General features: G+C 53.8%; 1 protein-coding gene across 4 annotated transcripts in view; it reads right to left on the minus strand.

Moving 5' to 3' along the window:
* Positions 1-222: 222 nt before the first annotated feature.
* MYO18B (myosin XVIIIB) overlaps positions 223-17,275 on the minus strand; it is a 58,722-nt gene continuing 41,669 nt past the window's right edge. For 2 of the 4 annotated variants that reach the window (XM_041488324.1, XM_041488322.1), the window contains exons 40-44: positions 10,212-10,345; positions 8,962-9,003; positions 8,089-8,250; positions 1,657-2,948; positions 223-906 (exon numbers count right to left, since the gene is read on the minus strand). In XM_041488324.1, the coding sequence (XP_041344258.1) occupies positions 1,658-2,948; positions 8,089-8,250; positions 8,962-9,003; positions 10,212-10,345 (1,629 nt within the window). In that variant the 3' untranslated portion in view covers positions 223-906; position 1,657. The remainder of the gene's footprint in view (positions 907-1,656; positions 2,949-8,088; positions 8,251-8,961; positions 9,004-10,211; positions 10,346-17,275) is intronic. The other 2 variants (XM_041488323.1, XM_041488325.1) reach the window with 2 other exon arrangements.

Consider the following 17,275-nt stretch of genomic DNA (forward strand, 5'->3'; position numbering starts at 1 on the left):
ACTTGGAAATCCCTGATGGAGAGGAGAGATTTGTGCAAGGACCTGTATCCTTTTGCCCCAAACCTCTGATCAAGGAATAAGTTTGGATCTCTTCTAGGAAAGAAGGGTGAGGCTGAGAAAAGAGGGTTTTTTTGTGGAAGGAGGTGCTCAGCTCTGCACTGCACAATTTCCACAGACCTGCTCCCACTGCGGGGAAAGGAACGACAAGAAGGGACCTGTGTGTCAAAGAAGCAAATATTTTATTGTGTAAAAACCAAGCAGACATTAAATAGAGCCCCCATTGCCCATGTGCCTTGCAAGCCACTGGGATGTGCCCAGGTGTCCCCCACAGGCTGGAGCCATGGAAGCACAGATGGATCTATCAAATACCTGTGGAATTATAAAAGTTTCAGAGCTCTGCTGTTGCTGGGTGTCACACTGAGACCCTCAAGATGAGCTGATTTTTGAGCAGTGCAGTGTGGGATGAGACACCTGGGCTGCAGCTCTGGGTTACACAGGAGGGGTTTGGTGTCCCTCCAGCTCCCCTCAGAGTGGCTTTCCCAGGCCATGGCACATCTTCAGCATCTGTGGCAGCCGCTGGGTTTTAATTTAAGCACCAACTCCCAAGTTGAACAACTGCAGGAGAACAGGAAAGTCCTTGTCCAGCGGCTGGCCCTGAGCAAAGCTGCGGCGCTGGGAAACAGGGCAGGAGCGTGAGGAAACCACGGTATGTCCAGGACCAAAAAAAAGTTTGTAGAACCATCCCATGACTTCTGTGGATCCTTTTGCAGTCTCTGCTCACGTGAGGTGGTTCTGCCAGGAGCAGGGAAGCTGTGTGCCCAACGTGGCTCCTCGTCACTGCGGGTTGGGGCTTGATGGAAACGGATCCTGCAGAAAGCGGGACGTTGCATTATGCAAATTTGCTTCCTGGAAAGAAATGTTTTATTAACACGCGCTCCCTTCGTGTGTTGGCTTAGTCAATTTGGTCACAGCTTGACATCCAATAAGTTACTCTAAAGGCAATGGTTTTACAAAATGTTTTTCTAATCTATTTTAAACACTTAATTACAGTAGTGGCGCATTCATTAGGGACTCCACTTTCAAACCTGGATTGCAGCAATAAATCCTAATTCTCCAAGTGTCACTTGCAATCCAGACATGGCATCCAAGTGGGTGTTGGAGGCTGTTGAGGACTGGGGGAAGGATGTCTGAGCCAGGTGGGAGCCCCATCCTCCACAGAGGGAACCCCCAGCATCCAGCCTGAGATGATTTCTAATCACCAAAAGAAACTTGGGCCCCTGAGGAGGGAGCGCTTGGGGGTTGAGTCTGCCAGGTGCTGGGGTGGGAGCTGGGGGATGCTGGTTTTGGGACACCCCAGTGAATTCCGAGCTGGTGCTGTGGATGGCTCTGGGGCTGTCCCTGGCACCAGCAGTGTCCCCATTTGCACCCTGAAGGTGCAAAGGCAAGGGGGGACCAATCCCAGTGCCACACACCCCAAGGGACACCCAGGCAGCCCTGGGATGCTCTGACACGCCAGGAGGAGCATGGGGACTCCTGCTGTCCCAACTATCCTGTCCCCACACACTCCCCATCACCAGCACAGCCACCGAGGCTCAGGCCAGCACCCCAAACGTGCCCCCACGGCTCTGAGCCCACGCCAGCGGCCAGCACAGTTACCTTATTCTTTGCCCAGGTATTTCTTCATGATGCTGCTGACATCGTCCTCCCTGCCCTCGGCCTCGGCTCGGCGGCTCATCCCGCTGCCCTGGCTGCCGGCCCTGCCGCTGGAGCCCTCCCCGGCGCCTCTCGGGGGCTGCGGCCGCCGCTTGATGCTGTCGGCGCTGCGGGAGGAGCGGTGGGATCCCGAGGATGAGGAGCAGTCAGAGAGGTCCCCGGGCTCTTCCCGAGGGGTCGGGCTGCACTTGGCCGTGCCCTTGGTCTCGGAGGGCTCCAGATTGCCCGAGGCTAAGGCCTCGTCCTCGAAGCGCACGGTGAGGGGCCGCTGGCCGTCCCTCCTGTCCCTGCGGGCTCTGGCCAGGCTGCTGGCGGAGCGCGACTTGCGGATGGCCGGCAGGAAATCATCGAAGTCAACCTTGGTTCTCCTCTCGTAGTTGAGGGTGGGTATTCGCCAGCTGAAGGGGTCGCTGCCCTTCCCCTCGCCCAGCCCATCGCCGGGCAGGGAGCTCAGAAATCCCTCCGGCTCCTTCCCCAGCTCCACATCCTCCAGCGACGGTTCCAGGCAGCTCCTCCAGGAGCTCAGCCGCGCCACCTCCATCCCGGCAGCCGGGGAGCTCGGCCGGCGGCCGGAGCCGTCGAGGGCCGGCAGGAGGGAGTCGTAGGAGCCGAATTTCGATGCCTTTTTCAGCGCAGGGGAACGCGGGGGCTCGGCCGGCTCCGAGGCCATGCTCCGCAGGCTGGAGGAGCGGGTGAGGCTGGCACCTGCTGCCTCCCCTTCCCCTGCCTGATCCCCCTCCAGCCTCCCCGGGGGCTCCTCGGCCGCCGGGACAGCCCTGGAGCGCCGCAGGGCCGCGGCGCCGGTGGTGCGGTAAATGGGCAGGGGAGAGGCGGCCCCCAGCCCCGGCAGCTCCCGCTCCGCTCCCCGCTGCCGCCGCAGCTCCTCCACGTACTCCGAGAGGGCGGCAGAGCTGGGCACCGGCCCCGAGGCCACCGACACCCCCGAGAGCCTCCTCCTGCTGGGCACCGGCGGGGACACCGCGCTGGGGAAGCTCCCGTCCGCAGGCGGGGAGCCCCCCCGGCGCAGCGCCGATGGGGATGTGTCTCCTGCCCTATCCACGGGCTTCTTTGGGCTTTCCAGCTCTTCTTCTGCCTGAGGTTTTCCATATTCCCGTCTTCTGGAGCCCAGCAGGGGACTCGCTATCCTCCCCGGATCCGCAGCCTCACCAGGCCGGGCTGAGCTCCGGGAGGAGAGAGGCCGGCTCAGAGCGGGGTCCTTGGTGTCTCTGCTCACCCTGAGCAACAGAAATTGGTGTTAGGTTAGACTGTGGGATTCCCAGTAACCGGGATGTCATCCAGTAAGGATAAGGCTGAGCAGTGAAAAGCTGGCATTGCCATGGGAGTCTCGGGATAAACTCGCTGCTGCATCCAGCAGTTGGGCAATGCCCAAGGATTTTATCTTAAATAAGCCCAGGTCAGCCAGCCTGGATAATTCCTGGTGTAGAGCACGTGGTGTGACCAGCTTCAGCTCTGCCAAGCCAGCACTTACCTCCAAATATCCTTCTTCTTGACAGATTACAGCAATATGCACGATTTATTTTATTTCTGTCAAAGCCAAAGATTATTCACTAAAATTTTATGAAAGCAGCTCGCAGCGCACCCCTGACACATCTCAGTGTTATTGCTGGGCATGTTTCACCCAGGCTGCTGCTCAAACAGGAGCCCTGCAACCCCTGAATTTGGTGTTCCTGCACAGCGAGGGGGGATGGCCAGACACAGCCACATCCCAAAAAAGGGCTGGTGCAGGAACCACATGGGATCCACCTGTCACAGAGATGGGGGACTGCAGTCACCAGTGGGCCTGGGGTCTCTGGTGTCACTAAGCCCCCGATGGGACACTTTATGATCCCCTCCAAGCACCTGCATTTGCTTTGTGGCAGTGTCCCCACTCCCATCACCGCTCAGCCGAGGGAAACGAGGTCTGGCCTTACTGGGATGGGAATTTGGGAAAGAAAGGAGGACGGAAAAAGAGGGAACAGGGCAGAGCAAAGCAGCAGGACCCAAAGAACAAACGCATCTCTGGAGGGAGCAGCACTCCTAATGAAGCTTCCTGCCCCGGGAATGCCGCTGTTGCCATGGGAATGGGGCGGGAGTGGATAATCCCGGGATGCTCGGACTCTGCTGACCCGTGAAATAATTTACATGCCGAGATGGGCTGAAGACAAACTCCAGAGCTGGGAAATGCGTGATTGCAGAAGGGAATGGGCAGTGGAGCAGCTCCAGCTTCCTGGCACCCGCTGGCACAGCCCAGGGTACAGAGGTGCCCCCTTGAACTGGTACCCACCGCCCTTCCCTGCTCACTTAACCAGCCTAAATCACTTGATTATTCAACACAAAAGGAATTAACCAGAGGTTTCATCTCCCTGAATCACTGCACCTTTCAGGGCCGTCCCGTGCTGACGCTGCGGAAGCACCACAGCTGATTAATAGTTTGAGACATTTCAATAATGCTGGATTTTAGGATCCTAAATTGCATCTTACTTAAATGGCTGGTGTAATCCTTTGGTGAGGTTTTGTACAGAAATTGCTCCATTCATTCTGCACGTTTCCAAATAATATTGTAACCTGTGTGCTGCATGAATGGCTTTCATAAATTAAACACCGGCATCAGGGTTTTTATTTGGGTTTTAAGGCTGAGATAAAACTGAGTGGAGATGTGAGAACCACTAATGGGCTGTGAACAAGGACTGAACACGCTGTATTTATTGTCCTGTTCAACATGACTGACAGGTACTGCTTCTCTGAAAATCTTCATAGTCTGAAATGGAGTGAAAGCTGCAAAGGTGGAATTGTTGCAGCTTCCACGGCTGGCAAGGGCCACACAGCCCCGGAGTCCAAGCAGGGACTTCACACTCTCCATGCCCTGGTTTCCAGCCAAAGGCCAAGACTGCTCCATCCATCCTTGTCTCTCCCAAAAGTTCTTATTTTCTGCACCTATAAAACTGCCAGGGGCAGGGTTGGATGGGATATTGGGAAAGAATTCATCCCTGTGAGGGTGGTGAGGCCCTGGCACAGGGTGCCCAGAGAAGCTGTGGCTGCCCCTGGATCCCTGGAAGTGTCCAAGGCCAGGCTGGACAGGGCTTGGAGCAGCTTGGGACAGTGGAAGGTGTCCCATGGCAGGGGTGGGACTGGATGATTTTGAAGGTTCTTTCCCACCCCAACCATTCCGTGATTTGTTTATTTAACTGTTCCCTTATGCCTACCAAAATCCCCTCCAAAATCATGGCTCACCTTCCTCATCCTCATCCCCCTCACAAGGCAGGACACAAGAGCCAGAGGGTCACGCCCCATCCTGCAGCATCCTCTGCTCATCCATAAATCCCTGGCTGATTCCCAGCACGAATTCCCAGGGCTCAGAATGACCCCAGGAAGTCACAGGCAGCCCAAAAAGAGGGTGATGCCACAGGAGGCAGGACCATGATCCCCTCCAGCCCTGAGCAGAGCCCTGCTCCTCCAACATCCTCAGGGAAGATGATTTTCCCAGCAAAAGATGCCTGGGAGGCACCTGGAAGCCAACAGAGCTCTGCAATCTGCCATTCACACCAAACCAAATGACATACAACAATAATTAGTGAAGATTACATAGCAATTAGCATGATTACAATTATACCAGTTGAAACCATTTATACAATAAAATCCACACATGCTTTGCAACACATGACCAGGGCCGAAAGTGTGGCTGGGATGCTTTTCCTGGGAGATGATAAATAAAGCCAAGACAGCTCCATTTCAGGGAGGGAAGAGACATTGGCCTCATTTCTGTCAGAAGAGGATTTTCTTGTCACACTATCATCTACACAAGAGCTCCCAGTTTCCCACGTAATGATTTGCTCCTGACACAATCGTGCTTAAAAATAAACGTGTCGGATCCCCAGCAGCCTCGGGACCAGGGCTCTTGGTTTTGTGAACCAAGGTGGGAGGGGAATTGCTGTCAGGGTGATCCTGGAGTGATGCCAGGGCTGTGGATGCCCCAGTCCTGTGGGATGCAGGATGGAGAGGCAGATCCTGGGCTGTGGATCCACTCCCTGACTGCACCTCTGGATAATCTCCAATCACAGCAAAACCCTGACCTGCCTGTAAAGGGGAACAATAAATACATAAACTTTTAAATTGGCTTCTTAGTAAAAAAAAAAAAAAGAAATCATATTTATCCCAACCCTGCACTGTGTCATATTTATGGAGGCTTAGCTCTGCTGGCCAGCGTTTTGTACAGGCATTTAAATAGCAGAGAATTAAAGGAAACGTTAATCAAAGCTCTCCCTCCTGTAAGCATAGGGGTGATAAGAGCTCCTGGCTCTCCTCTGGCTCTTGGCAGCTGTTTGTTCAGCAAACACCCCAGATGTGCTGCTGAGCAGCCAACACGAGCAGGACTCGTTTTTCATTACTGGGAGCTTGTGTAAAACAAAGGAATCTTAATAAGGAAGAGCTCGTTTCCCTGATCTCATTTTTATTACCTCCAGTCTCGTCTCCTGTTTGTTTGCATTTCATCCCTCCTCGCTCTATTTCCATCTTAGATGAGCTGCAGCCAAACTCAGCTCCCACACCAGCATTTGCAATTTGTCCCTTCACAAGCCCCAGGACAGAGGGTGATGGTCACACTGTGGCCAGGGCTCAGGACAATTTGCTTTTCACAAGGGCCACAGGCAGCCCAGCAAACCCCAAAATCCCAGACTCACTGAGGTTGGAAAGGAATCCAGGACCACTGAGTCCAAGCTGTGACCAATCCCCACCTTGTCACCAGCCCAGAGCACTGAGTGCCACCTTCCTTAGGGATGGGGACTCCAAAACTCCCTGGGCAGCTCCTTCCAAGGCCTGACCACCCTTTCCATGAGGAAATTCCTCCTGATGTCCAACCTGAAAGCCTGTATATCTTCTATAAATCCAAGGAGTTTCAGCTCAGAAATTATATTAGCCACAATGCCTGTTTTTCTGTCATTCATTAATGATCAGAGTTGGGTCATTTGGACCAGAGCCTCCTCAGCAGCACTTAGGAAGGGCTTTATTTACTGTGCAGGGTGCCAGTGAACTCAGCCCACTGTCCTCAGGGCTCCCACTCATCACTGCTCTATGGGAGGTGTCCCTGCCCATGGCAGGGATTTGGAATGAGATGATTTTTAAGGTCCCTTCCAAGCCAAACCATTCCAGGATTCTGTGACCTCCCCACAGGTCTCTGCCCTTGCCTGACTGCTCTTAAACTCTGCCTTGTACCTCCCCAAACTGCTCCAGCTCGCCCAGGGTGTTTCCTGCCGGGGAACTGCTCTTCAGAACATCAGTTCTGACAACAGTGATTCTCCTGTACAAGGCAGGTGGGGGCCGTGGGGATGGAGCTCTCCAGAATCAGAGCAGGGAGATTAATACTAATGTCTGCAGTGAAACTGTGCTCCACAACCCTGGCAAACCCTGTCACCTTGGAGCATCTACACCTGCAGGGAGCTGTGCCCAGCCTCAGCCTGTCACCTGCCCTGGTTATGGGGAGAAAAACTGGAAAAGTAGTGATGTGTGTCCTGAGACACCATCCCTGGGAGAGCAGCGGGGTGGGGAGGCCCTGAATCACAGGGGCTGCAAGCAGGAGCACTGGCAGAGCTGCCCACCCTGAGTTTCAGCCCTGCCCACCCTGAGTTTGGATGCTTGGCACCTTTTCCTCCTTCCCTTCAGGGGGATGATGCTCTCCGGAGCTCACTCTGCTCCCTGCCCCAGAGCTCCATCCCTGCTCCACCTCTGTCCTCACAAACCTCCAAGGGGATCTGACACCCTCCTCCATCCTCACAGCTCTCTCCACAATGCAGCCCCAGACCCTGATTTACAGAGCTTTTCTAAATTCAAGCTGTGTGATTGTTTCACCCATGAAACACAAATTTCTCTGTGACAACACAGAAACGGGGTTTTTCTCTGGACTGGGTGATCCCTCTGATAGGCACCAATTCAGGATGGGCACCTGGGCACCTACAGAGCAAAGCAGGAACATCTGGGCAGTGCAGGTGCTTGGGCCCCTCTCCATCTCTCTCCCAGCCCATCAGCATCACCACCAAAAATTAACATATTTGATATTAGAACAGTAGAAACGCATCTCTCTCCCTCAGCAGCGAGCATATGGCACACAAATCCTCAAATATGCTGCATTGCCTCTTTAAATTATCTCCAGAGAATACATCAAGGGATATTTTCCTGCTTGAAGCACGTTTTTGATGTAGTGACTTTCATCTGGTGTTTCACTGATCCTGGCGTGGCAGTGACTGCCTGCCTTGATTTGATGTTTTGACCTTAAACACCACAGGTCCCTCTGAGCTCCGTTCTGCACATCCCAGGAGAGCCCAGAGGGAGCCCCAACACCTCAGCACCCCCCAACACCCCCAGGATGGGCTGGGGGTCCCTTACCTGAGGCTCTGGGTGCTGCGGCTGCCCACGGACGGTGCTGAAACGCTCCCGGCCATGCTGGCACTCGCCAGGGACGTCCAGCCTGAGGAGGAGCTGGGCCAGGATTTGACACTCTCTGCAGGCTCCAGGCTGAGCACGGAGCCAACACTGGAGCAGGCATCCCTGAGGGGACAGGAGAGACCTGTCAGCTCTGCAGGTGTGGGCTGCAGGGGTCGTGGGTCACTCTGATGGGGCACAGGGCACAGGGTGGGTGGCCTTCACACCTCCACCACAGCAGCTGGTTCCCAGCAGAGGGAAAAGAAACCTTTCCAGGCAGCCTGGCCCTTCTACCATTGTTGCTGCCATTTGTTATTTCCTCAGGCTTTTGCAAGTGCCCTGTAGACCCTGGGAAGGAAACTTCTGCACTGCCAGGGGCTGGAGCTGCAGTGACAGCACCAGTGTGAGCCCAGGCACCCCACAGAGCCCTACACACTTCCCCAGGGCTGGAACTGCAGCGACAGAGCTGCTGTCACCCTGGGCACCCCACAGGGCCCTGTGCACCCCTGGGCTCCCCCAGAGCCTGAGCTGCCCCAGCCCACCCAGCAGGAGCCCTCAGCCCACGTATAGGGGATGACATCTTTAGGATCTCCGTTTTCCTTCCAAGCCACAGAGGAGTGGAAGCATCCCTTGGGATAAGAGCCAGAGCTCGCAGGGAGTGGGAGTGGATCGATGGGCGTGGGGCACACAACAGCAGCACATCTGGATGCCAGTGTGAGCAGCTGCAGCAGACACTGCAGGGTTCATAACCCCTGGGTGCAGCAGCTGGTGCTCCCCGGGCTGTGGCAGAAGCCCAGGCTCTGTCCTTTGGCAGCACCATCTCCTGGCATCACTCACGTGTCTCTCCTGGAGCACAGCGACTCCCGCGCCGTCCGCGCGCTGCAAGGACCAGGGGAGAGGGTCAGCCATGGCTCCTGGGCACCCAAACCCACCACGAGGTACAAAACTCCCCAGCCCAACTGCAGCACAGCCTGTGTGGCCAGGGCAGGGGCTGGGCCAGGTATCTTGGGCTGCAAGATGTAGCTGGGGGCATGTAATGTGTATTCTATTGCCAGCTGTTAGAGGTGGGGTGGTTATCTTCTGTTCATGGGGCAGTTTTCTGTAATTCCTATTCCCATATCTTTGCCTGAGAGCCCCTAAATTCCAAAATCATCATAATTCGGAGGGAGGGGGTTTACATTTTCCATTTCAAGGGAGGCTCCTGCCTTCCTTAGCAAACATCTGTCTTTTCAAACAAAGACACTGGGGAACACTCCCAAAACAGCCGCAGGAGTGGGGCTGGAGACCCCTCCCTGCTCCCTGCACGGCTCAGGCCGGGCTGCAAATGGGACCCCGGGGCAAAAGGAGAGAGCAGGACGGCGAGTGGTGCTCGGGGAGTGATGCCTGGGGCTGCTCCTGCCCGCAGCCGCTGCCGTTCCTGCCGGGAAGCACTTCTCACCTCCACTGATGCATCAACTGCACTGGAAATCACTCTTCTTTTGGGAAGCAGTGAGTGTCTAAGCTTCTGTCTCACCCTTCCTTGGTTTAATCACCACACAGAGCAAGAGCAAGTGGTGACAAGCACACCTCCGCTTTATTTTTCTTTTATTTTTTTCCTTTTAAACTCATTTCTCTGTTTTGTCCCCATTTGTCATGATGCCCCTTTAGCTGCGTGGCAGAGGGGAAAATTGAAGGGCTTTGGAAATAACACCTGAAAAATGCACTGGAATTCTTTCCTCATTTTTTTCTAGTAAAACCCCGTACCCAATCACCCAGTTCCTCCAGCTCCTGGCGATGATCAAAGCAGGATTTTCACTCAATGAACCCAGCACTGGGGCACCACCAAACTGCTGCCAGGGACCTGCTGTACAAATGGAGCTATTCCCACCTTTTGTGCTCACTTCAAGCTGGGCCACCCAGGATGATTTTCAAGGGTGACACTTGCCATGAAACCTTCCATCAGCACAAAGCTTTTTGCTCGTAGCAGCGCAAACACGTGAGGGTGAGGACATGAACTCACCCTGGCATTTCCCAGCGCTGCCCCTTCCCCAGCACAGAGCAGCTGAGCCCCCCAGCTCCCCCCAGCTCCCCCATCCCCTGTTCCTCACCTGTCAGCATCGCTGTCGTCGCTGTCACGCAGCCCCTCCAGGGCCACCTGCAGGTCTGCGATGCGGCGGATGGAGGTGCCCAGGTCAGCCTGCAGCCCCTGCCTCGCCTCTGCCAGCTCTGCCAGCTGCTGCTCCTGCACGGGGGACACCAGGTGAGGCTCTGCACCTGCCATGGCACCTGAGCTGCCAGGGGGGTGGCTGCTAAACCATCCCACCCCCACCCCGGTGCTGCTTGGGGGGGCTGGTTAGCTGCACCGTGCCCTGTGGTGCCTGTGAACATAAACTGCATCCTCCAGCACCTTCCAGTGCTTAAAGGGGCCCCAAGACAGCTGGAGAGGAGACATAAACTGCATCCTCCAGCACCTTCCAGTGCTTAAAGGGGCCCCAAGAGAGCTGGAGAGGAATTTTGGATAAGGGCATGGAGTGACAGGACACAGGGAATGACTGCCCACTACCAGAGGCAGGATTAGATGGGATATTGGGAAGAAATTCTTCCCTGGGAGGGTGGGGAGGCCCTGGCAGAGGTTGCCCAGAGAAGCTCTGGCTGCCCCTGGATCCCTGGAAGTGTCCCAGACCAGCTTGGACAGGGCTTGGAGCAACCTGAGTTAGTGGAAGGTATCCCTGCCCATGACAGGGGGAGGACAGGATGAGCTTTGAGGTCCCTGCAACCCAAACCATTTCAGGATTCACAATCCAACACGACCCCCACAGCTCCATGGACCAACATCGCCCACTCTGCACACCAAGGACGCCAGCCAGGCCCTGCACCCATGCTCATCACATTCCACATCCTTCCAGCTGGGAAGGAACCCTTCCTGCTGCTCCCAGGCCATCACAGGGCAGAGAGGAGGGAGCAGCAGATCCACGGTGATTGAAGCTGCCAGCTGTGAAATCGCCACGGCGGCGGTGACAAGGTGAGGGATGACTTGAGACAGGCCAGGGCACAGGAGCTGGCACACTGTCACAGTAAATAATGGAAGGCCTGGAACCACCAGGCACAGGGGCCCCGGGGGAAGAGCATCTCAGTTCATCAAAACATGGAAAGAAACAGCCCTGTTTGGGTGCCACAGCGGCTCCTGGGAACGTGCTGGCGTTGGGGAAAGCCTCACTGCTGCTGGGAAGTTTCCTGAACTTGGTGTTTCCAAGCCCTCCACTTCCCTCCTGGCTCAGGGAGAAGGTGGAAAGAAGCTGTTTCATCAAGGGAAGTGTTTCATCAAGGACCTCAGGGGCTCAGAACAGGGCTCACAGTGAAACACTTGAGAGGAGGAAAGAGCCCCAAGCTCCAGGTGCCCACGTGCCTGGGTTCAGTGTTTGGGACTGCAGGAGCAGGGGGTGGAACTGCTGCCTGATAAGGAGCTGAGCCCTTCCACAGGCTGATAAGAGCCTCTATTGACTCATCTGCAGGCTATGGCACAAATTAAATATAGTTATTTAGGCTGCATTTAATTCCACTGCTCTGTTCTGCTGCTGTTAACAGGGATGGGCAGGGAGGCACGGAACAGTATCCCCTCACCAGCACCCCAAACCCACTTCCTCTGGCCACAGACACAGAAATCCCCTGGGATGGCTGTGGGAGCAGCAAACAGAATGTCCTGGGGGCTGGAGGGGTCCAGCTGGCTCGTGGGGTCCCCCCTGACCTTGCTACCTTCTGCATGACCCTGGGAATGCTGAGAGGAAAGGGATCATCCCTGCTGGGCTGGGGCTCCCCCTGCCACCCCCAGGACATCCCTGGCACCCACAGTTTGTGGCACCCACACTGGTGGCCTTGGGAGGGGGACCTGGGGTGACCCTGGGGACTGGGGGTGACCCTGGGGTCCCCTGCCCACTGGCCACCTGAGGGGTGATTTGGATGTGAGCCAGGAAACAGAGCTGACTCTGCGCAACCCCCCACCCCAGCTGTCCCAAATCTCAGCCACGGAGACACCTCACGTTTTTCTCCACACACGCTACAACTGTCCCAAGGAAAGGAATGACTTTGCCAAAATGATTCAGTTTCAGATGGCAAAATACTGCCTGCAGAACACAAATTGACAAGGCCCATCCCAGCACCAGGCCCCTGGCACTCAGGGAGCTGCTGGACGCATGTTGTTTCCATCTAAATGTAAATCCAAGAAGCTTTTCCCTTTTCACACAGTCCCTAGGCTGAGAATTGACACTCTCACACTGGGCAGAGCTGGCTTCTCTTTCCTCTGAGCAGAAAATGGGGAGAAATAAAGGAGAAAACTCAGATTATTGGGCAATCTGCACCATGGACCTGAGGGGCTAAAGCTGCTTTTGGCACCAGCACCTCTGGCTGCTTCCACCAAATCAGTCAGACATGCACAGCAGGACCAGCCTGACCAGCTCAGAACCCCTGGCTGATGTATATTTTATCATCAATAAATAAAATATACATTCTGCCTGGTTCTGAATACATTTCCACACCAGATTCTCCCATTCACACTGGGGGATAGATGCCCCAGAGCAAAGGACTGGCTCTGCTGGTGGGTCAGAAACCATGGTTTCAGAAGGCTGAGGTTGATCCCTGCTGACAGGGAGCCTGGATTAAAGGTGTCCCCAAGACAAGGGGACAGGAGCTCACTCAGTGATGCCTGGCACTCATCAAACCCACAGGGAGCTGCTCTCAGCTGGATTCCTGCAGAGATTCTGCACATCCCTCATGGAAGGAGATTTCTAAACCTTCTTTTCCTTAAGAGGTTTTTTTTCCCCTCACCTAATTTTGTCTCAGAATTATCCGAAGAGAGGTTAAAAGGAGATAAACAAAATCAGCAGTGCAATGATCCTTGGGACTCCAAAGGATTCCCAGGCCAGCACCACGTCCTTGTCACTACCTTGTATTTCTGTTTATTTCTGCTGTGACAACACCACCTCTGCTCGCTCCCATCCACCTCAAGTCAAGTGTAATCTAATTAATCCAACTTAGATCCCTTCTCTTCTAACAATTTAGCGCGCACCTGCGGAATTCATCCATCATTATTATTTTTAATTAAGCCGTTAACTCGCCGGGTTTTGGGAAAGTTTGAAGCGACAAAATTTGCTCGGTTGAAGGCTGGAGTGAGCACCGTGTAATTGGTGAGCGAGCAGCTGACGGATTCCTGAGGAATTTACTCTTTTAATGGCAAAGAAGAATCACAACAGCCCTAATTAGCAAATACGCAGCCGAGCTTTCACTCCTGGCTCCTCCATCAGCCGCTGTCACCTCTAAGGACCGGCTGCCTTTGATGATAATTGTCCTTACACGTCCTCAAAGGCAAAGGGAAGAGCAGCAGGGAAGCCCCAGGAGCGGGCGGGGATGGGGACGGGAGCTGCGGGGACATCAGAGGGTTTGCTGGGACCCTGCTGGGAGCGGAGCGTTTGCCTGGGTGGGAGCGCGGCGTTCCCGGCTGGAGGCACAAACGGCTCCCACTTCGCTGCTCGAGTTCACTGGAAGTGTACACCAAAAAACCCACCAAAAACCATTAAAAACCAAAAAAAAAAAAAAATTTAAAAACACACACAAAAAACCCCAAAAAATCATTTAAAAAACCACAAAAAAACCCACGCACACACCCAAAAAAAAATCGCCAAAAAAAAAAACCCTTTATAGTTTGCAAATGAGCAAAAACTCCTAATCCTGGAAAAAAAACCCCACAAACCAAAACAAAAATGCACCCCAAAAAACAATAAAAACCCCAAAAACCTCAAAAAAAACCACAAAAAATCACACCAAAAAACCCACCAAAAACCATTAAAAACAAAAAAAAAATTTTAAAAACACACACAAAAAACCACCAAAAAACCCACGCACACACCCAAAAAAAAAATCACCAAAAAAAAAAAACCCCTTTAAAGTTTGCAAATGAGCAAAAACTCCTAATCCTGGAGTTCCAGCTCTGTTGTGTTACACAACGTGGGCATAGTGGGGCTGGGGCACAAAGATCTGCCAGCAAAAGAACCAGGAAAAAAAATGGTTATTTACACTATTTACACTGAGGCTCTCACAAAAATTAAACAAAAAAAAACCCAAAAACAACCTGTGAAGAATATCTTCACACCTGTACTTCAGCTTTCTGTAAAATTAGTTAATTATTGTGCTGATGAGTTTCACAGCCTCATTAAAGAAAGCTGATTTCAGGATAGCACCCACCAGCCCCCCTGGTGTGCTTGGGGGAGGGTTCAGTGGAGCTGTGCTGGGTACAGAGGGACACGAGGGGACCCAGAAAATCCCTGGATTTTCCTAGGCCAGCCAGGGCTTCATCCCAGCAGGGTCAGCCCCTGTTTTTCCCCAGGCATTCCACCAAGAAGGCTCCTGGCTCTCCAGGAGAAGAGACCTGAGCAGCTCCTGTCCTCATTGCAGAGTTTTCATCCCAGAGCCCTCATCCAGATGAGCCCTCATCCCAGCTCCCCCATTAAATCCGAGCTGTGCAGGCAGCTCAGCCAGCACCAACCTCCCCTAAGAGCAGCCTCAGGAGGGAAATCCCAGACACTGCCTCGTCCCAGACACTCATTGTCCCACATTCCTGCTGCTCCCAGCCCTTCTCCATCCTTCCCAGCCCCTTCTCCATCCTTCCCAGCCCCTGTTCCATCATTCCCAGCCCCTGTTCCACCCTTCCCAGCCCTTCTCCATCCTTCCCAGCTCCTGTTCCATCATTCCCAGCCCATTCCATCCTTCCCAGCCCTTCTCCATCCTTCCCAGCTCCTGTTCCATCCCTCCCAGCACTGCAGCCTCACCAGGGGACACGCGTAGGGGACAAGCACGAGTGTTTGTGCACACACGATGAACACAGGGAGCAGCCTTGGATTTAAGCTCCCCAAGCTGGATATCCATCCCTCCCTCCTCACCATGGTCTGAGGACACCAGGGGGCTGGGGCTGGCCTGTCAAGCTCTGGGTGCCAACACAGCAGCTGAGAAATGAGGAGCTGCTGCAGGCTGGGATCCAGATTTTATTGGAAGAGGAGCTCCAGCTCCAGGGAGGAAACCCAGGATGTGCAGCCAGAGCAAAGAGAGTCCAGCAGGGCCAAGTCCTACCCCCATCATTACCAAACATGCTTGGAAAGTGTTCAAAAACCGTCCTTCTTACAAAATTCATGAGGCAGAGCCATCTGCCTGGCAGCCAGCTCTCATCCCTGCTCCTCACTGGGTATTCCCTACTGAATGGCACAAGGCTGCCTCCCAACTGCCCTAAACCGGGTGGGAAAAGAAGGAGAGATGGAATGGAGACACCCTAAGCCTGGCTGGGGATGGTGGCATGGGATTTTTCCACTGATAAATATGAGGTGTGAGAACAAAATACCTTCTATTCTGTAAATTGTATATCTATTATATATATATATATATATATATATATATATATATATCTACATATACAGGCAGCAGCTCTGAAACAAGACAGGATTTTTAACCCAGTCTCTGCCAGGGAGACTTTCAACACCCCCTCTTTAAACCTCAACAGTGTGTGGTAAGTCCACAACCTCACCAGCGTGTATTTAAATAAGTTTTTTTAAAAATTGTTAGGAGCAGAGCATGACTTAAGTAATGTCAAGTGAATAATTCAGGCTGGATTTATAATTGATGGGGGATTTAGCAGGAGCAGAGCCATAAGTGGCTTTCTATTAACTATTGATGCTCCCCACCAGTCTCCCGACAAGCTGGGCTGGGCTCCTTGATCACAGCTCTGCCCCATGTTTAATTCAAGTGCTCTTCAGAGGACACAGTCTGGGGGATGCCTCTGCTCCCAGGAATGCCACAGCAGCCCCTGGAGCCAATTCCCATGGAGCAATCACCACGGGAAAGCTGGGATGGGGAGCTGTGCCTGGGGGAGCCCCCCTGCTCCTTTCTCCTGCACATGCCAGATGACCCCAAATATCTGAGTGTCTGGATAAGCCCAGAGCCCTCAGTCCTGCCTTACAAATTCAGCTGGTTTTCAGCTGTTTGTGTCTTATTTGAGGGAGGTGCCTCTAAAATCCCTTTCAGACCTCTCTGCACACTCTGTTTGGGAGAACACAAGAGTGCCAAGAAGCTCCTGTATCTTCCTTCACCCATCGCTGAATGTTTCATCCCTACATGAAACATTCAGAAAGCTGCTAAAAATACAGGCACAACCCCAAAAATACAGCAAGAAGAACCCACCCCCATCCCAACAGCCAGAGAATCCACATTCCAAACACTGCCCTTCCAGCAGAGCTGCAACAAACACCCCATATCACAGCACCCACAGTGCCACAGGGATCAGGGAGCCCGGAATGCCCGTGGCACCTCAGCAGAGCCTCTCACTCCACCATCTCATGGCTCTGCAAGGCATCAGAGGCTGAGATCCAACCTCATTCCATGCCCAGGGGAGGCTGCCCTGGCAGCTGGAGCAGGCAGAGCAAGGACAAAGCCTGACCTGGTGCAGGATTGGGAATCATTCACACCATTCCCCTCGGGAAGGCTGGCAGCCTCGGGGCAGAATAAATCCCGAAATCTCCTTGATTGCTAACTAAAAGATTATTGATAAAATAACTGCTCCTAATTCAGCCCTGCTGCCAGCAGAATTGCAATATCTTTCAATTACCACTCGGGAGCGAGGCTTTCCCTTGGATTACTGGAAGAAACAACATGAAAAGAGACTCTGGAAAGGGCTGGAAAGTGAAGGTGAATCTATTTTTGCTGCTCTCCAAAGCCAGCTGGGGCTCTGCTCACTCAGAGCAGGTTTAGCTGTGGTTGGCACTGTCTGAGCTGCAGCCACAGCAGGGTTTGGCAAAGCCAGGAGATCCAGGAGGATCTGGTGCTTGGGCTGAGCCTGGCACACCCAGCCCTGGCACACCCAGCCCTGTGACCAGCACTCAGGGGCTGCTGCAGGGCCAGGGCATTCCCCACCCACCCTGGTTCTGCCTGACATGAGGAGAACCAGCATGAGGAGCTGCAGGAATGACCTAACTTGGAATCATAGATTCATCCAGGATGGAAACACCTCCAAGATCATCCAGTCCAACTGTTACCCCAGCAGTGCCAAGTCCAGCACTAAACCATGTCCCCAAGTGCCACATCCACACATGAACTGCATTTCTATGAGAGCAGGCAAATCCACCTCCTTCCCAACAAA

The sequence above is a fragment of the Pyrgilauda ruficollis genome, unplaced genomic scaffold (genome assembly GCF_017590135.1).
Source record: "Pyrgilauda ruficollis isolate IOZ18807 unplaced genomic scaffold, ASM1759013v1 scaffold9, whole genome shotgun sequence".
Taxonomy (NCBI): Eukaryota; Metazoa; Chordata; class Aves; order Passeriformes; family Passeridae; genus Pyrgilauda; species Pyrgilauda ruficollis.